The sequence below is a fragment of the Typopeltis vanoorti genome, chromosome 18, assembly GCF_054136105.1.
Source record: "Typopeltis vanoorti isolate ZY-2024b chromosome 18, IOZ_Tvanoo_1.0, whole genome shotgun sequence".
Lineage (NCBI taxonomy): Eukaryota > Metazoa > Arthropoda > Arachnida > Uropygi > Thelyphonidae > Typopeltis > Typopeltis vanoorti.
This window is the reverse complement of record NC_143566.1, coordinates 12,895,859-12,920,607: the sequence shown is the minus strand read 5'-3', so window position 1 is coordinate 12,920,607 and position 24,749 is coordinate 12,895,859. Positions and strand designations below refer to the sequence as shown.

Genomic DNA, 24,749 nt, shown 5'->3' with positions numbered 1-24,749 from the left:
AGCAAGAACAAGGGACATCCCTGGAAGTTGCAAAAGGAGGTAGTGAGTAAAAGGGTAAGAAGTAAATTTTTTGCATGGAGAGAAGTAGGAGCATGGAATGCATTGCCTGTGAAGGTGGTGAATGTGCAGATAATGGATGAGTTTAAAGAGTGGTATGGTAGACTTTGTATTGACTAGTGTTGACCTCCTACGATGAGTCTTGTGACTGCATGGAAGTCAGGAAAATAATAATATGTAGGCCAAGTTGTCACATCACATTAATCCATCAGATTACATTTTAAACAACTAGAAATAAATCTTCAGAAGTTCCCAGTGAACTAAACACAACAGATCAGATCCAATCAGTTTGATTAGGTTGATCTGGTTATACCTCCTCCATAATTGATTTCTTGAAACTTGTATGTATATTTCTAATATTATGGCAATAGTATTACAGTATTTACTTATTTGTTTTTGAACTATATATACTTTAGGAGATGAGTTTGAAGTTTGATTTTTCTGAAGAACTCGTTGAAAGTGTAGATAATAAAACTTTGCATTCAATGCCATGCGAAATTAACTGTACTGGACCTGCACCGATTTCAACTTTTTTCACTCCTTTCATAAGGATTCATTCATGTGATGCTCATATTCTTAGATGTTCATTTAGGTAAGTCAGAAATTACCATCCAAGTTCAGATTTGTTATCTGAACTTGGATGTAGTAGTAGTCTGTTGAAATATGAAAATTTTTAACATTTTTGAAATCAGGGACATGGTAGAGTAGACAGATGTATATTTTTTTTTATGATTTGTTACGGGGTAAAAAATTACATGGATTTTTATTTTCTTTTTTCCAGGCGACTTATTAAAGATTTGCATAGTTAATGTTAAACACTTTTTTTTTCTTTCTTCTAGTTTTTTGGAACTTCATACATATATTTCATTTCTTTGGTTTCATTGTAATAATTGATGTAATATCATGAATAGTGTCGCCTGTTAAGTAAAGTGGAGATTATTCTCTAGGAACAGTAATTCTCACATATTGCATATAAAATCAGAGAACATATATTATTGAGAATATGTTGTTGTGATTATACATGAATATTACATCCAGAATAGTATCAATGATGATGATTTATCCCTTCAGTCATTTCTGACCCTAAAGTGACTTTGCAGGCATTACCTATAAAGTGTTCCTGGTGAGATTTTTACAGGGTCATCAATCAAATATCAGTCTTAAATCTGACAGGTTTTCCCTTTTAAATATGTATTCTGAAATACTGAAGAAAAAATGCTAAAAGAATTCATTTTGTCATCAGAAAAAAATATTCAAAGAGAGGATAATAAAATATCCAGCATTCTTTTATTGTTATTACTTGACACCTCCAGGGAGTCCAAAAACTCATCGAGAGAGGGCTTCTACTCTACAACTCTGTCTCCATCCACCAACTAACGAACTGCAACTACATCTACTGCCCACTACTAGTATTTTCACAGACAATCCATGTCCACGGCAGAATTCGAACCCACAGCCTGTGGGTTTGACTGGAGAGCGGATACACTAACCAGGCCGAGAAAATAACAAAAATAATTTATTTTATATCTAAATAACAAATTTTAAATATTGAACTCTGCCTAGAAGTTGGTATATTCACCTTTTATGCATTTGTTTGATTAACATGCCTGATAGCTGTGTCAAACTGTTCATTCTTGTTAGAGACCAGGTATAAACTTTGAGGAACAAAAAAAATTGCTCGTCTCAGTACTGTGGAAAATGTAAAAGTTGTGGTTTTTAATTAGTAGAACTTTCAGCTATGTTAAACATTGAAGAAAAGAGGTAAAGAGGATTCATTTTGGTATCAAAAACCTAATAAAGGATAAATATCCAGTTTTGTTTTATAGCCAGATAACAAAATATTGTTGCCTTTTTTTTTTTCAAAAGTTAGTTCTGCAAGTGACTTAAATTTTACATGAATAACATACAGCATAAGCATTTGTGTCATATTATACTATTTAAGTCAGTGAACTCCAACCATTTGTTGCTTTAGTTTTTTTTTATTATTACTTGAGGTTTTGCTGGCAATGACAGCTGTGCTGTTTCTAACTGTTGGTTTTTTGTAGACAAGTTGTGGAAACCTTACAAACACAGACTCTTCTCATTTTCATGTTTCCAACCGTACGTTCATTCATGGAAAATATAGCTTTAATTCAAATATAAGATTCCATGATATTGACAACAGGATGTTTGCCCTCCTAAGAGTTTACTAGGGAAGAAATAGTCCTTAGAGAAGACAGTTGATGTAAAGAAAAAAGTAATTCTAGTGTTTAGGCCAGTGTTTCTCAACCTTTTATGGATCGTGCCACACCTCAACATCTCAAAGATCTTGATGTCCTACCTCAACGTCTCAAAGATTTTGATGTCCCCCCCTCTAGCATAATAGTCAGCCAAGTTCTGAAAAAGTATAATATAAATATGTACATGTACATTTTTATATTATACTAATATGTTGATTATCACATCTGATGCTGTTTCAGGAAATTGACAATGTAAACTAAATAACTAAAAATTTACTTCATCATCATTATTAGCTATTGTCAATCCACTGTTGGATGAAGGCCTTTCCAAGAGTACTCCAAAACTGTTTGTCCATGTGTCTCTTTTCCCATGTCACTCCTGCAAATCTGATTATGTCATCACTCCACTATGAATTAGGTCTGCGCCCTGGTCGATTTTCCTCTCGTGGAATCCAATTCAGTACTTGTTTTGTCCATCATTGATCTTGTCTCTGAGCAATATGCCCAGTCCATTGCCACTTCAGATGTTTCACTCTTTCTATGATATCGAAGACTTTGGTTTGGTTTCTTATCCACATATTCCTTTTGTGATCCAGTCTTGTGATACCAAGCATACCTCTTTCCATACTAAATTGTGTTGGTCTTTATTTTTGAATTTATGCTTGTGTCAAACAAGTGTATGCAGGTACACTTCAGTAAATGAGAGATGGAACAAGAGAAATACAGGAAGACCTGTAGTTCTACAACTATGCCAAATATTGGCTTTGATTGCGTGTTCTTGGCCATTGGGCTGATTGTATGCAGGTGACAGTGTTCCATGTGAGAGGCAGTTTGATGCAACCATATTTTCAGGTTGGAATAGCTGATGAGAGCTTCAGCAGATTTGAGGAAGGAGCCTCTCAAATTTAAACTTGCCTTGGTGGAGGAAGGTGAAGTAGAGAGAGCAAAAAAACAGCAGAACATTTCCATGCCAGTTGGTTACATCACTCTTAAGTTCAAAAAACAAACAAGCCTACACATTACAGCTCTGGAAGTGCACAACTTCCACAGAAATTCAATCACATAAATGCATAAAACTTCACTGTTGTTGGTCTAGGAACTTATCTGAACCTGCAGTGTTCTTTCAAAAGTTTTCCTGCCAAGCATCACCTGATACCACTCCATTACTTGAGAAGAAGGTAGGAAATATTCTGAAAGAGAAGCTTGGAAAAGAGGAAACCGGGTTCAACCCAAATAAGAGTTATCAAGATCACATTTTCACTTTAAGACAGGTAGTAGCAGAATTGCATAGGTGCCAGCTAGACATTATTGGTATTACTGTAACAAGGAAAGCAATACGGTGAGATTCTTCTAAATAATAAATATAAGATGTTATATTTAGACAATAAAGATGAGGGAAAGGAAATAGTAGTAGCCAAAGCATTCATCCCTAAACATGAGGATAACTTTGAATGTCAGACAGTACAAAGTAGAGCAAGATAGGCAAACAACAAAATTGGAATTGGCCAGCAAGGCCTTATTTTGCTTATGATTCCACAGAAGTTGGAACTAAGGAAGAAGTGCAGGAATTTTCCAAGTCATTAGACATGACAGATGATGCAAAGAAAATGGAAAAATTTTAGACTGTTTTGGAGATAAAACATTTTTTATTCTACTTAAGAGCAGAATAGAAAATGAGTACAAGACATATAGAAATGCTTTGGGAAAATAGGTAGAAAAGGGCAAAGCTATTAATATTGGTAAGTCTCTACTAGATTTCTCTTCAGAACATGGACTAATGATTATTAATACTATGGTGCAACATAAAGATATGCTCAAATTAACACAAAGAAAAAAGAGCTTGATGGATTCAAGAATGAATAAAAGTCTTATTGACTCTGCTGTTGTTGATAGTGCTCTTCATCCTGATTCAGGACACAAGAATATTCAAAGGATTTTAAATTATCTGCCTTTAGTTTTGATCAGAATAAATTTGAATATCATATTGAAAAGAAAAGTTTAAAAAAGAATCAAAATCAAGCAGTTTTTAGATATGATCTGTTGACTCAAATATGCAAGTATTATTTTTAAAAAATTGAAGAAGTCAGACAACATGAATCAAACCTTGGAGAACTCATTGGCAGACGCTGAAGAAAACATTGATTGATTTAGCTAGGAAGCAAGTGGGGAAATCGAACGTTGAACTATGGTGGACACAAGTAAAAAGAGACAGTTGTGTGGGGCAAAAAGCATATCAGAACTTCCTACCAAATAAGTTGGCAAATGCAGAGAGTACAGAGAAAAATGGAAGAGCTAAGCTCTGTGTAAAAGTAGCAAAACAAAAATTGTAGGAAGACTTTGGTATGAGTAGAGAAAATAAATATCACGAGGGTGTTGAAACATTCTGGGGGCTATTGAAAAAAACGTTAGAAATGGAGAGAAGACTGAAAGTAAAAGGAATTATAGATGATTAAGGTGGCAGGAAAACTGAAGATATTCTAGATGTCCATTGCATTTTGGAAGATTGCTAATTGGAACTAGCTAAACAAAAGTCATGAGAAGACTTTGGTAAGAACATAGAAAATAAATATCAAGAAGGTGACAAGATATTCTGGAGGATGTTGAAGAAACTCAGAAATGGAGGAAAGTGTGTTGTAAAAGGAATTACAGATGATAAAGGTGATGAGAAAACCGGAGAAAAAAGATATCCTTGAATTATGGAGTAATTACTTTCAAAAATTACTAAATGAAACAAACAGTGATAGCACAGTGGTAAAAAAACACTTAACAGGATGCTATCAAGAATACATATCCATACTTGAAGTAAAAAAAAGCCTGAAGAGTGGAAAGGCAGCAGGAGTAGATGATATTCCAGAAATACTCATGTATGGAGGTATAAAAATCATACAGCAGCTGCACTGCATAGTTCAGAAGGCCTGGACAGAGGGAAGAATTCCGGATGATTGAAGTAGAGCGCTCATTAGTACCCATATATAAAAAGGGAAATAAAACTGAATGTGAGAATTGCAGAGGTATTTCTCTGCTGAGTGTTCCTGGTAAGATTTATGCAAGTATACTTGAGAAATGGTTGAAAAGGATTGTGGAAGAGAAGCTTGGAGAAGAACATGCTGGATTTAGGCTAAATAGGGGCTGTCATGATCAGATTTTCACTTTACGACAAATAGTTGAGAAAGCATGGGAATAAAACAAAGATCTATATTTAAGTTTTGTCGATCTGGAAAAGGCATATGACAAGGTGCCAAGAGAGAAGCTATTCAATAGCTACAGTTATATGGTATGAATGGGGCATTATATCAAGCAATACATAGTCTTTATTTGAGTTGTAAGTCAGGAGTTAGAATTGAAGAAAGTATAGGAAGATGGTTTAATGTTAAATCTGGTGTGAGACAAGGATGTACATTATCCAATCTGTTATTCATTATCTATATGAATAATATTATGAAGGAAAGTGGTATTAAACCTGATATCAAAATTGCAAATGTGAATGTCAGCTCTTTGCTTTATGCGGACGATGTTATACTTCTAAATAAATCCGTTACAAGTCTGCAAGATTCCCCTACTAAATTGAATAACTGTTGTAATAAATATAGTACGAAAGGTCAGCAATAACAAGACAAAGACAATGAAAATAGGCAGAATCATTGAAAATATCAACTGCATGTTAATAGAGAACCTATAGAGCAAGTAAAACATTTCAGCTACTTAGGTACGATTTTTAATGAAGATGGTAAATTAAATATAGAAATAGACAACAGAATTAACAAAGGTAGTATGGTAAGACATCAACTGAATAAATTTATATGGAATAAGAGAGAAATTAATCATCACTAAATTAGCTGTATACAAGACTGTTCATACCAATTTTAACATATAGATCCGAGAGCTGGGTTAGAAGTAAAACACTTGACTGAAAACTAGACCGCAGATATGAGAGTCCTGAGAAAGATTAGAGGCATGAACAGATGGCATCAGTGGCAATATCATATTAAAAACGAAGATATTAGACTAGACATTGTCAGCATCCAGGAATGCATTAGCAGAGGTAATCTCTGGTGGTATGGTCACTTAAATAGAATGGGAGAGGAAAGATTAACAAAACAAGTCTTTTCTGCCTGGCTGGCAGGAAAAAGACCAGAGGAAGACCAAAATATAGGTGGATTGATACAGTACAATGTGCCTTAGACGATAGAAATATAAGATCTGATAATGTTGGAGTTTTGACAGGTAACAGACTGATTTGGAGAAAAATTGTAGATAGGAAGTTAGTAATGATGTAAATTTTTCATGTAGTACTATCATATCCTGTACACCCCTTGAGGGTACATGTCAGGAATTTGATGCTGATGCTAATTGGAACATGAAGTGATAGAACAGTTATAGAACTATTCCATAAGTAAAAAGAGCAATCCAAAACTTGAAATGTGGAACTGGGGAGGGGGGAGCATTCATTTTTTTTTAACTTTCTCTTGAACATATATAATCCTGTCAGTGCATTATTAGTGAATCACTTCCCCACCCAAGTAGTTAATTCTTATAATTTCAAAATAAAGGGGACCATCTGAAACTAAACTACAGATCCAAATTTTGACATAGATTGTATCCCAGGATATCATTATATATACTATACATTCAGTTAATCTTAATAACCATTTACTCATTAAGAGATTGCATCAAACACCTCATAATAGAAATCTTTAATTTGCAAAAAGAGACACAAATATATGCACTATAAAATTACTACAGTTTTAACTCTGCAAGAGCAGTATATTCTTCTAATCACAACAAGAAAAACACTTTAACCTTCCAACTGGGTGAAGTGGATGAAAAACTCAGACACCTGAGGATTTTTCAGGGTCGAAAACATCATCGGCATTCTGCTTTTCATCATATAATTACTCTTCTCTGCCTTAATCCTTTAACCCTGCGGAGGTCGGGGTCGAAAAAATTGCAGCATGGGTTGCATGTATCTGAGAGATACATTCATTACTAGTATGTGCTAAAATGCGATAAAATTTAAAAAAAAAAAATAATAAAAAAAAAAACCACTGGAAATATAATATATGATGGTTTATTTATTTTCAGTTACAATCTAGAAATTATTGAACGAAGAAAAAAAACCCAACTAACCGATACTATACTGCAGGGGCGAAATCTCCATGCTTGCTGCACAAGCTCATTAATTGAGAAAGAAGTAATATTTATTATTATATTTAAATTAGTATTTATTAGTATTCCATTTTAGGCATTTATTTTTGTAGACAGAAGACGTCTTAAGCTTGCGCAGCAATAATTGAGCTTTGCATTGTGTATCGAAGGCCAATGCTTGCTCATCTAGTCAAGTCTTCCTTGGCTTGCTCGGTTGTAGGAGCTTCCAGGTCCTCGTTGCAGCATAGTCATTTTCGCTTCCTTCATGTCATCTTAAACACGGGTCCTCGTTGCAGCATAGCCATTTTCGCTTCCTTCATGTCGTCTTAAACACAGATCATACGCAGTCAAAGTAGCTTCAGCCAGCCTTTCCAAGTGTGCGTGTTGCTTGGGAAAATTAAGTTACAACCAACTTTTTATGACGATGTTATTGACCAGTTCATAAAGAAGAACCATAGGGTAGAATTTTATTCAAGTAGCTAAATTGAAAAAGATAGAATATCATTTGTAAAATAAATGTTGTATTTGTATGATTAAATGTACATAAATTTCTAAATATAGTTTGAAATGGTCAGTAATTCATTATTCCGCTAATCAGACTTCAATCACACCTCTCACTCCCTGAATGATAACAAGAGCAAGCGTGAATTTCAAAACCAGCATTCGCCCCTGCTATACTGACATTGGAGTTTGCAGTATCTCTCAGATACAATTGACTATCAAATTTCACTTTCGTATTCGACTCTATTATTCTCATCATCGGACTTGAGTAGCAAAATTGCTGAATCTCTTCAACATCTGATGGATTATCCAATCGATATATTTTCCCAGCCATTTTCAATGGAAAATAATAATAATAAAAAAAACAAAAACTAAACCAATACTATACTGACATCAGAGGTCGCAGTATCTCTCAGATACAATTTATTATGAACTATCACACACCTTAACATAATGTGTTAAACCAAAACTAACCACATAAACAGTGTGGAATATCACTTGTAATATATGCATGCACAGCTACTCATGACCTCCAAGCTGTACACTGGATATGTTTAAGAATATTTATATTAAACAATTTGTTTGTATCTGTCAGATCAGCTGCGACCTCTGCAGGGTTAATGGTGATTGTGTAGCCATTAGTGGGTTAATTCTAATGGAGTGACCTTTCTGTCACTTGACTTGAAGTATACTGCAATTACTTTTTTATATACAGGTAGTCCTCCATTTATGACAATTCGCACTTATGACGCCCAAAAATTATTATTACAAATTCTCTAATTTAACTTTGCTGCCAGCATATATATACATATATCACATTGCTTTTGTATACACTTCGCAGTGTTATGTTCTTCTTTTGTGTCGTCTTGTGTGCTGTGTGACTATGTGACTGCCTTATTGTTATATCTCTAACTGTCTTTACTTTAACTTTACAGTTAACATTAATTTTTGTATCACTTAATATCAGATATTCATTTGTTGACAAATTTGTATTGATTAAAGACTGCACCAGCCGGTAACTAAACTCTGATACAATATCCAAGAGTACTTAAAGAAGTTGTAGGGATCATGAGGCATGCAGTCATGGTCCCGATTCTTATATCACTATTGGTTTCCCCCTTAATGCATGGCACGTAAATTTTCAAACGGTAGCTCAATCCTCAGAAAGCATGACAAACTCATTTGATTGTATATAAAGAAACACATTTATTATGGCACAAAGACAAGTATACATGTTAATCAAATCCTTAATCTTAAAAGAGTCTGGGTTCCCTTTACTTAATTAATCACATCCAAAACTTCTATATTATAGTCCTTTACTTGACACAAATTTCTCACTTCTATACGTAACATCTATTCTCAGACTTATATTATAACTAAGTTACCTAATATTATCACACATGTAATATTGCATATATACACAAGACAACTCAATAATTCTGACATGAACTTCTCTAGGGTAATACTTTTTATTCTTACTTAATCCTCCCTCCAAAATTTTAGCTAACATTTAATTATGTTCTGACCATATAACATTACTGTTCCTAAATTACACAAACAGTTCGGACCTCGGCCTCCTATTCGCCTGGCGCCTAATATGCTTTCTTCTCAACCACAGACAAAAGTGTCCAAATCGCTGACTGTTCTTATAGCACTACACGGAAGTAGTATGCCTCCTTAACTTCTGCTACCTTATTCCACGGTTACTTTAATCCAACATTTAACATAAGTAAATCTTACGCTTACCGTTCTTGCTTTGAACTGGATATTCTGGTCTGCTTACAGTATCTTCACTGATGGCAGCGTTGCTATTCCTTTGTTTCCATACGAACCAAAAACACTCATACACAGATTTGAACACTGACGTTGATTTCATCAGTGACTCTTTCTTCTTATGGATCTGAATACATTGTAGTTGCAGCCTTGGGCCACGTAGCATACATAGCAAGGGGGAATTCTTGCTACACGTGGCGGCAAGCTCTACACCGCTCTCCGACAGGAAACTAGGTGCTGACGAAACCCGGAGACAAGAGACAAGCAAAAAAGAGAGCGATTCGAATCCCCGCCGAAACCTTTATACCTCAAAACAGCTCCCTCACTCGGCGGTGTCGTCACGCATACGCCGACTGCCGATTGGACGCCGTGGCCACGGACTGTTTTTACATGGCTCAAAACATGCTCTAGCTTATACATATTTACTTGGCAATTTATACATGATTTTATATTCTAATTCATTTACAACTATTCTCTATTAAACTCATGGGTTATTTTAACACTGTTCAGAGTTTACACACTTGGATATTTTCATGTTCTTGGGGCATTAGTCGGTACATTTCCCATCCGGAGGCATAAGCATGTCCTTATCCCCTCCTTCTGAGACAACTTAATGTTGGGTGGGAAAAAAGGTGACTCATCATTTTTTTCTGACACAACAGCAGCATCGCCATTAGTTGACAAGCAAAGCCTATCACCAATACGCAATAGCCGCTGCTATGATTCACCCACTTCAAACTTATCACAGCCTTTGGCACATTAGTTTCTAATCAGCAGTTGAAGTGTTCATTTTTCTCTTTGCAATTTTTGTATCTTGTCATAACCCTATCATGTCCAGTAAGAGAAGTAATACTACTGATGAAAATTCCAACATGAAAAAGAAGGCTAGAAAAGTTTTAAGTTTAGATGTTAAAATGAAGGTCATTATAGCATATGACAAAGGAAAGAAAGTTGGTGAAATAGCACAAGAAGAGAAACTATTGCATTCAACTGTTTCGACAACTATAAAAGATAAATCAAGAATAATAGAGGTAGTTAATATGATATGTACAATTTTAATGAATAAAAAGAGAAGGGCCAATTCATGAAATGGAGAAGCTTTTTTAATGATATGGATAGATGATCAAATCAACAAGAACATTCTTCTCAGTTTGTTTACAATTCAAACAAAAGCATGCAGCCTATTTGACAATTTAAGGAAACAACAAGAAGATAAATATGGCGAGCATACATTTAACGCTTTTAAAGGTTTCGATTCAAAAGCTGATTTAACTTTAACATACGAATAATGGGAGAAGCTGCTAGTTCCGATTTTGAAACTGCCAAAATTTTCAAGAAAAATCTGAAAGGCATGATAAAAGATGATGGCTATTTGCTAGAGCAGATTTTTAAAGTGGATGAAACTAGAACGAACTTACATTCACAGAGAAACTACATCGGCTCCTGGTTTTAAGGCATTTGAAGACAGGATTACACTTCTTCTTGGAAGAAATGCAGCTGCTTTTAAATTAAAACCATTTCTTGTTTACCGTTCACAAAACTCCAGAGCTTTGAAAAACATTGACAAGAATAAGTTGTCGGTTTACTACAGGAGTAATCTTAAGGCTTGGATGACAATTGTTTTATTCTCAGACTGGTTCTTAAATTCTTTTATTCCAGAAGTTCATGCCTACTGTCTTAAAAAAAACATTCCTTTTAAAATTCTATTGCTGTTTGACAATGCTCCAGGACATCCTCTTCACAGCAGCGATTTGAATGAAAATATAAATGTGATGTATCTGCCGCCCAATACAACAGCTGTGATTCAACCTATGGAGCAAGTTCAGTTGCTACATTTAAGACATATTATCTGAAAACTACATTTTCTCAAGCAATAACAGCAATGGACAATGATGCTATAACATTACGCAATTTTTGGAAAAATTACAATGTTAGCCAATGTATTCAGAATATAGGAACTTCATTGAAGGAAGTATTGGAACAATGTATGCACGAGTACAGTGAGCGTAGTATGTTAGAACAAATTGGTGAAGAAATTGTTGAAATTGCAAGAAAACTGGATCTAGAAATCAATGTTATCAATATAGAAGAATTAGCAGATCACAAAGAAGGTGAACTGATTGATCAAGACTTGATTTTCCAAAACAAAAGAGTTGTAGAAGAAGAAGAAAGGAATAATGAGGAAGATGAAGAAGAGAAATCGTTAAAAAAAATTTACTCTAAAAGGATTAGCTGAAGTGTTTTCTAAACTAAATCATGGACTTCAGCTATTGGAAAATATGGATCAAGACACTGATCTCTTCACCAAAGTCGAAAAGCAAATTCGAGAAGCAGTCAGGTGTTATCGCAAAATATACAAAGAAAAAACCCAACAGACAACATTAACCAATTTTCTGATTAAAAAAGCTACTCCCGATCGTGAGAAATAACCATATCGTCCAAATGAGTGAGAGTTACTCACCTGCTTAATTAAAGACACCGTTAATGAGTTTTTTGTTTATGTTAACATTAACTAATATTTAAAGGAATTTCAAATTAAAGTAAGTGCGCTATTTTTGATGTGTTCATGCATTTTTTTCTTCCTTCAATTTTTCCTTCATTAGGTTTCTGTTTAACTTAAAAAGTTAAAAATGTTTTTAAAAAAAGGTTAAAAGAAAGACATCGTTAATGAGTTTTTTGTTTATGTTAATGTTAACTAATATTTAAAGGAATGTCGAATTAAAGTAAGTGCACCATTTTTGATATGTGTTTATGTATTTTTTCTTAATTTTTTATTTATGTATTTATATGTGCTAATGAATAATTTATAAATGTTTATGTAAGTTTATACATTTTTAACCTTTTAAGTTAAATAGAAACCTAATTTATGAAAATATTATAACCGAAATCAAACAAATCAAGAATTTAAAAAAGTCCTCGACTTATATCACAATCGACTTACGACTGAGACGTAGGAATGGAATCCTGTCGTAAGTCGAGGACTACCTGTATATATCTGATCCACACACAAAAGGTCACATGACCTACAGCACATTAGTGGCATTTGTGGGCAGGAGGAATAGAAGAAAGGAGGAATCTGTTCACATTTTGTTTGAACAGCTGAGACTTGTAATCTTTGAGAAAGGCAGAGGTGGGAGAGAGCGTTCCAAAGGACAGAAGTAGATGGAATGACAGAGGAGGCAGTGAAATTGGTTGGTGAGTTTCAAGATGGATTGTAAGAGGGCAGTGGCTCTTGCTTTAATGATTTTGGAGAAGAGTGTTTAGATAATAGTGGCCATTCAGCAGAGCACTGTCCATGAAAGTATCTATAGAAGAGGCATAAGGCAGGAACTGAATGTCTGTGAGAGGGGGGGGGGAGGTTGAAGTGGTTATGTGAGAGAGGGGTCATTAATTAGCTGGATTGCTATCAAGCAATCTTAGAGAGGATTTTGGTGCACCTCCCCAGGTATGGGAGCAATATTCTATGGCTGGGTGGATTTGGGCTTTGTATAGAGTTAGCATCTGTGAAGGTGTGAAGTAGAATCTTGTACGAAAAGGTACACCAAGGTTTTTGGCAGTTGCAGAAGCTATAGTTGAAATGTGTTTGTGTCAGGAAAGATCTAAGGTGTTTTTATTCTATGGCTGGGTGGATTTGGGCTTTGTATAGAGTTAGCATCTGTGAAGGTGTGAAGTAGAATCTTGTACGAAAAGGTACACCAAGGTTTTTGGCAGTTGCAGAAGCTATAGTTGAAATGTGTTTGTGTCAGGAAAGATCAATGGTTATGCCAGGAGAATAACCATTGATCAAATCATTGTTTCTTTAACATACTGTGTGAAATGTAACTCAGCTTGACTTGTATATTTCTATATACTCCAGATGATGACCTTAATATGAAGGTCGAAACGTCAGGAAATTAAAATAGTTATTTATAACACAGTTGTAAAGTCCATAAATTCTAAAATAAATGCTGATAGCTGTGTAACATTAAAAGAAAGGAATCTAAGGTGCAGATCAGACCAAGAAAAATCTGATCATGCTTGGATATCACAGTATTACTGAAGGTAAGAGGAGGCATGCAAGCTCTTTCTTGTGAGAGATCAGACAGGACTGAATTTTGGTGTCATTGAAGTCTACAAGGTTGCCCTACTGAGATATAACTTGGAGATCTGAGTTCAATTCACTGGTTGTGGTAGATCTTGAGGATTCTAATACTTGAGCACTGCAAGGTTTGTTGGAAGGAGGAATGGAGTGTACTGTCTTCAGCAAACCTATGGATAGGATTTGAAGTCTGAGAGAGCAGGTTATTTATGCGCAAGAGGAAGAGAGTGGGTGAAAGAATAGAAACTTGGAGCACTCCTGCATTGGTGGGGAAATCTGAGAAGAGTAAAACATGATACTTAGCATATAATATATATAATATGTATGAGGTTTATATGTAGAATCATATATATATAGACTTGTTGTTGCTCCCAATGTAATTTTACAACCAATAGATAATATTAATAACAGGACTCTGGTGTTGATGTAGTAAGTTTGTTTTTTTTTTCACCAGAGGTCGGGACAATAATTGTTGTAATGGTTGATCAGTAACGTTAACAAACCATATAGATTGTAGTGCAGCTTGTTTCTCTGTATATAGTGTATATGCTCCAGAAGATGACCTTGAAATAAAGGTCGAATGTGGATTTTGGTTTATATTAAACTAAAGTTTTACTCAAACACAGTAGTTGTCTCCATAATTTTCCTAAATGTATTCTGATCATCGTGTAAGCCTAAAAGAAAGGAAAGCAAATAAAAGTTAACAGCCCTCAGATGTGAACTGTAGACTGAAATACACAAACATTATTCAAGAAAAAATGAAAGTGTTTGAGAACAGGAACCAAACCTTAGAGATTCAGTGGCAATGCCTGAAGAAACCTCACCACATGCCTCCTGGCATGTGGTGAGGTTGTAGGCAATGACAACCTCATGACAGACACAGGAAGTTAGAGGCAGCGAAGGAAAAAAAGAAGAAGAAAGCACATCGAAAGTTTCTGGCGACTAAGTCAGCTTGTACTCTTAGCGAATACAGAAACAAACGTAAGACATCTAAACACTGTAAAATTAGCTAAACAAATGTCATGGGAAGACTTTGGTAAGAACTAGAAAATAAATATCAGAAAGGCAGCAAGATATTCCGGAGGCTGTTGAAAAAGCTCAGAAATAGACGAAAGAGTGCTGTAAAAGGAATTACTGAAATGTGATTGAACAATTATTGAAATACATGAATATTGGAGGAAAGATAGTCTTGCTACATGAAACAAGCAGTGACAGCACAGTGGTAAAAATACATTCAACATGCATGCAATTAGGAATACATATCCATACTTGAAGTAGAAAAAGGCCATCAAAAGCCAGAAATGTGGAAAAGTAGCATGATATTCAGTATCTGCACTGCATAGTTCAGAAGGCCTGGAGAGAGGGACAAATTCCAGATGATTGGAGTAGAGCTCTCATAACCCATCATAAAAAGGGAAATAAAATTGAATGTGAAAATTACAGAGGTATTTCTCTACTGTGTGTTCTGAAAAAATTCATGCAAGTATACTTGAGAAACATTTGAGAAGTTCTGATTGTAGAAGGGAAGCTCGGTGAAGAACAAGCTGGATTCAGGTCAAATAGAGGCTGTCAGAATCAGGTCTTCACCTTAATGCAAATAGTTGAAAAATCGTGGAAATATAATGAAATTCTGTATTTAAGTTTTATACACCTGCAAAAGGCATATGAGAAGGTGCCAAGAGAAAGCCTATTCAAAACACTACAGTTATATGGTGTCAATGGGGCATTATATCAAGCAATACTTTGTCTTTATTTGAGTTGTAAATAAGCAGTTCAGATAGAAGGAAGTACAGGAAAAAGGGTTAATGTTAAATCTGGCGTCAGACAATGATGTACATTATCCCCTCTGTGATTCATTATCTATGTAGATCACATTATGATAAAAAGCAGTATTAAACCTGATATAATTGGAGATGTTAATCTCAGATCTTTACTTTATTCAGATGATGCTATACTTTTAAATAATCCAGTACAAATCTGCAAGATTCCCTGACTAAATTGAATAACTGTTGTAATAAATTTGGTATGATAATCAGCAATAGTATGACAATGAAAATAGGCAGAAACATTGAAAATGTCAACTGCATTCTGAATGGAGAACCTATAGAACAAGTAAAGCATTTCATCTACTTAGCCACAATTTTTAGTGATGATGGTAAATTAAATATGGAAATATGCAACAGAATTAACATAGCCAGTATGGTAGGAAGTGAACTGAATAAATTTATATGGAATAAGAAAGAAATTAGTCAAAACGCTAATTAGCTGTATAGAAGACAATTTTAAACCAATTTTAACTTATGGATCTGAGAGCTGGGTTAGAAATTAAACACTTTACCAAAGACTAGAGACCACAGATATGAAAATCCTGAGAAAGATTAGGGGCATGAACAAATGGCATCAGTGGCGGCAACATATTAAAAATGAGGATATTAGGAAAGAAATTGACATTGTCAGCCTCCAGGAATGTGTTTCAGACCTAATCTGAAGTGATATGGTCACTTAAAAAGAATGGGAGAAGAAAGATTAGCAAAACAAGTGTTCTCTGCTAAGTTGCAGGAAAAAGACAAGGGGAAGACCAAGATATAGATGGATTGATATGTAAAAAAGTGCCTTAGAAGACAGAAATATAAGATCTGATAATGTTGGAATTTTGACAGATAACAGCTTGATTTGGAGGAAAAGTGGTGATATGAAGTTAATAGTGATGTAAGGTTTCATGCAGTAGTATCATAATATCCTATATACCCTTTGAGAGTACATGTCAGGAATTTGATGATGAACAGACGTCTATTGACAACATGGAGGTCTGTTATAGACCTCCATGACATAGAGTGGGAGACCCACTCTCTCATGCACAGCCCATTATAACTCGATTTAAATGCATTCCAATTACCTACCACTCTCCATGCAAAAAATCTACTCCTGATCCCCTTGCTCATGCCCACCTTATACAGCTTCCAGGGATGGCCTCTCATTCTCCTTCTGTCTCCAGTTATTCTATGAAAAATCTCATCCATGCTGATCTGGTCATTACCCCTTGCCAACTTATATGTCTCGTCATGTCTCCCATCTTCCTTCCCACTATGCTGTGTAATTTGCATTCTCTCAATCTAGCCTCATATTCCACATTCCAGAGACCAGAAACCAACTTAGTCGATCGTCTCTGAACCCTCTCCAACATCTCATCATCCATTTGAAAACTGGCAATCGAATCTGTATGCAGTAATCCATATGCAGCCTGATCAAAGTCTTATACAGTGGAATCAAAACATCCTTCTACATGTCAAAGTTCTCTGCATCATTCCCATAATTTGCTGTGTTCTTCCTTACAATTTTAGCAAAATGTCCATGAAATTTCAAGTCTCTATCCATCATAACTCCCAAATCTTTCATCTCTCCATCTTCTCTAAAATATCCCCACCAATCCTATACCCATCTTTACTTGCCAGATTTTAAAATCTTACACTTTGCAACATTAAACTCATATCCCCACACACTTGCCCGTTCAAACAGTCTATTTAGGTTCTCTTGGAAAGCTACAAGATCTGCACTACTTCTCATGACTTTCCCCAAATTTTCATCATCTGCAGACAACTGTATATCATAATTTAATCCCTTTCCAATGTCATTTACATAGAAATTAAACAACAGTGGCCCCAAAAACAGGTCCCCGGGCATGCCACTAGTGATTTTCCTCTTCTAGCATATCACTCCTCCGTACACAACTTGCTGATACTTATCAGACAGCCAATCTTCAATCCAGTGCTAGTCTGTTATCCAGCCCTATCTGTTCCAATCTAATTACTATTTTGTCAAGTTTATCTACTAGTTTATCAACAAGCTCAACAATGACAATTCAAAAATAAAACAACATACAGAATGATTTAATAGATCCCATTGATTCAAAGATTAAAACAAGGTGATGATCTCGCTTCAATACTATGTCTTAGATAATAAAGAGACTGTTAAACAATCAGTACAGATTATAGCATATGCTGATGACATTATCATGTCACGAACCAAATAAAAAAACAGAAAAATGTATTCGAAACTAGAAAATTAGCACAGGGGATGTGGCTAAAAAATAATCAACAACAAAAATAATGATTAATACTAGGCAGAATTGGTTAATTGATACAAGTGTGAAAATTGGGAACCTTGAAATTGAAAAAGTGAAAACAACTATCTAGGACTAATGAACACTAGCTAACCACATGAGATGGTGGTAATTCAGAACAAATATAATGAGGTAATCAGGCTTTCTCCTCCCTCCTTTGTACTCAGTTCAAATGATATTCATTGGAAAACTAAAGTAAAAATATAAAAAAAATTGATAATTTGTCCAGTTGTTACCTACGGATGTGACAACTGGATGTTTACGACAATAGTGGAGAATTTCGTTTTCCATTTCATTTTTGGACCAATGAATGATAATGGTCTCGGGAGGACCAAGCACAACCATGACTTATATTAACTTTATAAAGAACCCACAATCTAGTATAATCAAATATATAATAAAAGAATGTATGGTAATCCCTTTGCACAAGAGTGGTGCAAAGACTGATGCATCCAACTATTGACCAATTAGTATCTCAGGAGTGGTGGTGAAGATTTTGGAAAAATCAGTTAGGACTCGCATTGAGAAATGGGTTGACAGTGAATCTCTACTTTGCAATGAACAGTATTAGTTTACTGAGGGAAGGTCATGTTTTAGCAACTTGCTCACATTCTATAATAATGTTGCCATTGAACTAGACAATGGGGAATGGATATACCATGATACCTTTGGATTTTTCTAAGGCTTTTGACAGAATACTGCATGGAAAACTGTTGCATAAATTGGAGAATATGAGTTTGGATTATAAAATAGCATGGATGATAGATATCAAACAGGGTATATGGGGTATGTAAGTCTGCAAGATTTAAGGTAACTAGTGTATCACAAGGATCAGTCCTTGGTCCACTGTTACTCAGTCTGCACATTAATGATATTGGGAAGGATTTGACAGGTGACATACAGCTATTTGCTAATGATGCAAAGATAGGTAAGGTAATCTGGAATGCTGCTGATATGTAGTACTTGCAGAATGATTTGAATAGGCTGGAATTGTGGGCATGGGAAAATGGATGTCAGTAAATGTAAAGTCATGCACTTTGGCTTGATTAAATATCCAATGTCGTATTATATTGGTGGGATTATGCTAGAAGAAATTGATCAGGCTAGGGATCTTAGAGTGTTAGTAGGTAGCAAGTTGAAGTTTGGGGGCCATAGCAAAGATTGCAAATACAACTCAAAAGGTAATTGTCATTTTGTCTGTTTACAAGGCACTTTGATAAGACCTCATTTGGACTGTTGTGCGCAGGTCTGGTCTCCTCGTTTCCATTGTAATTCTAATACAGTGGAGAGGGTCCAAAGGAGAGTGTTAAAAATGAAAATGATATCAGGATTGTTGAATACTGATTATGAAGACATATTGTTAAGTACAGATCATGATGAGATGCACATCATGAAATATTATTTGTGGCTTATGTTAAATTCCTTATTTTTCCTATATAATTTCTTTATGTAGGCATTTAATTGTAGCATTCAATTGACTGCTTTTTTTTGACTGTCATGTTTCTTTTCCAGATCTACAAAATTTAAATACAGATCCTTCTTATATTCCTGATTTCTGGTAATCCCTATTTATTCTGAAAAGAACTTGTTTTTTTTTTCCAATTTTTTTTCTTCTACAAGTGAATGACTTTCTGTCTCCATGTGTGATGTCAGTAATAATAATAAATGTTTCCATCTTCTCGAGTATGCTTGAATAGATCTTACCTTGAACACTCAACAGGAATTTTGTGTTTAATTCTTACATTTAGTTATTTTTCCTAATTGGTGGAAGAAACATAAATAATCTAATATATGCAGATAACACAGTACTAAACACTGAGAATAAAGTGGATTTACAAAGTATAATTAATGAACCAACAGAGTGCTGCGATAAATTCACACTAAAAATAAACATACACAAAAAAATCAAGTAGTGATAATTGCCGATAATGCAATGGATAGCAACCTAAACATGATCTTCTGGGAAAACTAGTCACCTGTGATGGAAAATGCAAACCAGAAAAGAAAAGAATACAAATAGACAAAAACAGCCTCTTAACATGAACAAATATGTTATTATTATTACAATGTGACACCTCCAAGGACTCATTGTGGGAGGGCACGCTACTCCACTACACATGACACTACTACCATCAACGTCATCTACTGCTCACAACCACCAAGAGTATTCTTTTCTGTAAATTGCATGTGCACTTATGGCCGATTTGCCTTTACTTGGTATGAAAAACTTGAGTTTCCCAGAGAAAAACCTTTCTATCTCCATATGAGATCAGCTGATTCACCTTCAGTTGAAAAAGCTATATAAAATTCCTCTCATCACAATAAAAATCGAATGCAAGTCTTTCCAATCAAACACAATGTTTTGTTCTTATAGTTGTGCTACAGAGGTGCTATACGTAAGAACTGAAATATATATGTACTAACTGAAAAGTCAGTATCAATACAAGCATGTGACAGATGACTTGCTGTGTGTATTTACATTAATTTACACCTCAGAAACATCGACTATTGGAAAAGAAATGCAAAAATGACATGGTTCTATAGAAATAGTTACTATGATGAATGATAGATTGGTTGGATAGAAAAGATTACAAGCAAACAGGTACTTGACAGAGCAAACCAAAAAAAAGGAAACTTGCTTACTGAAAAGATCAGCAGGAGGAAAATGAAATTCTTTGGGTATACTCTTAAGAGTAGAAGTGATGAGCATAATTTTCAAATGCATGGAGCTTTTGGTTTCATATGTTTTTGAGGGATATGAGAATTTTAAAATTCTATAACTGACTTCATCTCTCCTTATTGGAATTTTCACAAAACATTTATTCCTTTGAATCTTCATATCCATCAATATCTTCATATTTAATTATGCTCGAATGTTTATTATTTATATTTTAGAGTGCCTCTATAGCCCAGTTGATAGCTATGATCCCCTTCAGTTAAAAATCTGGTATTTAAATCTCATCCAGGATATGACCAGTGTTCAGCTGAAGGAAAGTTAGCCAGTCTTGCCTAGTGATAGCAGGTTTTTCTTTCCTCCTGAATATGTAGATTTTTCATGCTGCAAAACAGGAACAAGCTAGACATCTCATAATTAGCATGCTAATGTATTGAGCACAATAGCCTAAGTTTCTTTGGCCATTATTCCAAAACAACAGCAGCTAATCCTGTTTTGAGATATCTTTGTGTAACTTAATAATCTATTTTTGATCGAGTTTGTTTATAATTTATATCATATACTCTTGAATTGTCATAATAACCAAACACATTTTAAAATTTTGCTTCAGAGGACGTCCATTATATGGCAGAGAACTGAGAGTACCAAATGGATATATTGGAATTGTTTTAGAACAGCCATTCAGACAGCTAGAAGATAATTCTTTACCAGAATTTCAAGTAAAAGTACCTTTTAAAAAGTTTACTTATTGGAACTGGGATCAATTTCCTACTGAAAATGATAAAATTGTTCGTGCAATGGATTGGATTGATATATCTCATGCACTCCATAGTCCAGTTGCTTGTGACAATGAATTAAATATGATAAATCCAAGTTCAAATGTTTAAAAGTTTTCTTTAATAATGGATGAATAATATAATCACTTGAAAAGAAGAGTTTTTGTTACAGTAACATGAACATAAAACGTTATTGATCAGATCTGCTGTAACTAAAATGAAATTATAAATAACCTGGAGAAAATAGATGTGTATTGTGAATTTTTCTCCTATAAAATATTTTATGCAAACAAATTTTAAATTATTCTTGTGTTATTAGGCAATTACAGAGATTGTATAAAAGTTCTGTATTTTTTTTAAACTTTAACGGAAGCTAGTAATGAATTTGAGCTTTGAAATAACACTAAAATTTACTGGCTATTGTAACATTTCACTTATCCATTGAACAGTGACTGCTTGAAAGAAAATTTTTATAAGAATTAATTCAAAATGAGTTAAGAGGAAATGAAACAAAAATAACTGATACAGGTAACCCTCGTATAATGCGGAAGTTAGGTTCCATACAAATGGCGCGTTATGCAAGACTCAGATCACATAGAAAAAGTAGGGTTATATTCCGATATATATATTTTTTTTAATTATATTAACAATAATAATATATCCAACAAAAATATATTTTTATTTACTTCAGGTAATTCATGTAAGTTAAGAAAACATAAACTATAAACTATGAAACAAATACATAGTATGAACTTCTAAAAATTATGAATTGTACGTAAACTTCATTGCACATAATGCATAAATGTTTTAGGCATTATGTGCAATGAACTGTTTTCAAAACTAAAAGAACATAGATGTTCTTTATTTGTGAGTGGCTGGATGTCGTCATCACTTGAAATCTCTTGGACATCATTTATATAATTCTCATTGCATACTTCGGCTGGTTTAGTTATCAAGAAGTCAGTAATAAGACCTTGCTTACTACTATGCTGAAAATATTTATTAAGTTCATAATATGGAGCTAAACAAATATCCAACTGTCTCGTAAATTTTCCAGAGCCCGCCATTGAGGGATCATTATCCGTAAAATAATTTCCTAACCTTCTTGCCAAGTCCAGTTCTTCTGCTAATTTCTTTAAACTGAATTCTTTAATGGATTCATCACAATCAGAATCTTCGGCAGAATTTTCTCTGCCAATTCGTTAGACGTCATCTATTAATTGTACCAGTTCCTCCTCATTTAAATCTATTTCCCCATCAATTAAATTCACTAATTTCGTTTTTGACCATCGCAAAAGCCCTCTAAGTGGCCATTACTATAAAAAATAAATTTTTTTACATTAAAAAAGCATTGCATATTGTATGTAACTCATCAAAAAATAAAGTGCTCAGCTTGAAATTAACATACATGATTTTTAAAGACAATTTTCAACAATAAACACTTCATATGGTAAACAATTGACGTACATGCATGCTAAAGGTATTTCCCCTAATATAAATTTGCTACTTATAACTACATGTGCGATACGGGAAGACCTAAATTTAACGAAGATAAAATTTGATTTTTAAGTTGTGCGGTGAAAAATATATGAAAACATAAAGGGTTACTACAGTTCGTAGACCGCGTTATAAGAGGGTTACCTGTACTTTAATAAATCTTTTTTGAATTTCCTATAGGATAATGCTGTAATTATTTAGCTGTACTTTTTAGTTCTACACATTACTACAGCACTTCATAATGGATTTTATATACATTTTTTCTTTTTTTTTTTTTTTTAAAAAAAATGCCACTGAAATAATATAATGCACAAGTAGCAAAACATTTGTGTTGTGTCAGTAAGTGTATCTTAATGTTGCATTATGTTTTTCCATCAGAAATGTAGGTGTTGAATCTGCTATTATACATCATGCAATTTGAATAATATGCCAAGAAAAACATAATGAACATATTACACAGTGGGTATAGTATTCAAAGTGAATGAAGATAATGGGAAAAACTTGTAAATTTTCATTTCTGCTTCAAAAAAGTGAAAAATTTGTTGTCATATTATCATATCATATCATATTATAAAAATTAATTCTGTTAATGAGCTCTGCTCATTTCCAGTTGTATAATCTCATATGAGCATAGTGATATCATGTTTCCTGATGTGTACCCTTGAAGGATACACATCAGGAAACAGGCTACTAAGACAGCACTGCATGATTACGTTTACATTAATAATTATTTTCCATCAATAATTGTCCTCTAAATTTAGTCTGTTACTTGTCAGCACTCCAGTATTATTGTATCTGACATTTTGTACTTCTGACAATCAATCCACTTAGACCTTGATCTTATTATCTCTTACCTGCCATTTTAGCATAAAACACTTGCTTTATTAACCTTTCTTCACCTATTCTATTTAAGTGGCATATCATCTCAGTCAGCCCTGCTCACACATTCTTCAATGCTAACTGTTCTAAGTTTTATACTTCAAAAAAGTGAGAAATGTATTGTCATATTATAAAAATTGATTCTGTTAATGAGCTGTGCTTATTGCCAGTAGTTTTAATATTCATATGAGCACAGTGATATCACCAATTTCCTGATGTGTAACCTCTAGGTGGTGGTCAGGCTACTATGAGAGCTCTACCCGATTAAGTTTACATTATTATTAATCTCCTATCAACAATTTTCCTCCTAATTTAGTCTGTTACTTATCAGCACTATATTGTATCTAACATTCTATACTTTTGACTAAATCATTCAACCTAGATCTTAGTCTTCCTCTGGGTCTCTTTTTTGCCATCTTGGCATCAAACACCTGCTTTGCTAACCTTTCCTCACCTATTCTATTTAAGTGGCCATTATCACCTCAGTTAGCTCTGCTCTCTCTCTCTCTCTCACACACACACACACACACACACACTTTTTTTTTTCAAGTGGTTCCCCACCATACCAGTTTTGCTTACTCTGTTGTCTCTTTCCAGATTGAACTTGCCATTTTAACTAAAAATGGTGCCTAAATAGCTGAAATATTTGACTTCTTCTATAGGCTTTTATTTTTTATTGCTGATTTTCATGCCACATTTGTTGCATCTGTTATTATGCAATTAGAAATAGAACCCCAGAAACTTTCATTAGATGTGTTTAGAGGTATACAACATTATCTGAAGCAAATATCTATTTTATATCTCTGATTCTAATATCAGGTTTACAGATTTAATGCAACTTGCTTTCATAATGCAATCCATATGATGAATAAGAGTGCAGGTAATGTACATCTCTGATTTGATATCAAACCTTCTTGTATTTCCTCCGTTCTGACTGCTGACTTACAAATTAAATGTAGACTATGTATTGTTCTGTATAATGTTCACTTTACTCCATATAATTGTAATGTGTTGAAAAGCTTTTCACTGG

The 24,749-nt window shown here is 34.2% G+C and overlaps 1 protein-coding gene across 2 annotated transcripts in view; it reads left to right on the top strand.

Moving 5' to 3' along the window:
- LOC150096495 (ribonuclease H2 subunit C) overlaps positions 1 to 21,635 on the top strand; it is a 49,016-nt gene extending 27,381 nt beyond the window's left edge. The window contains exons 2-3 of one of the 2 annotated variants that reach the window (XM_090408377.1): positions 474 to 649; positions 21,178 to 21,635. In XM_090408377.1, coding sequence (XP_090264503.1) covers positions 477 to 649; positions 21,178 to 21,454 — 450 coding nt within the window. In that variant the 5' untranslated portion in view covers positions 474 to 476 and the 3' untranslated portion in view covers positions 21,455 to 21,635. The remainder of the gene's footprint in view (positions 1 to 473; positions 650 to 21,177) is intronic. The other variant, XM_090408375.1, reaches the window with a different exon arrangement.
- The last annotated feature ends 3,114 nt before the right edge of the window (positions 21,636 to 24,749 follow it).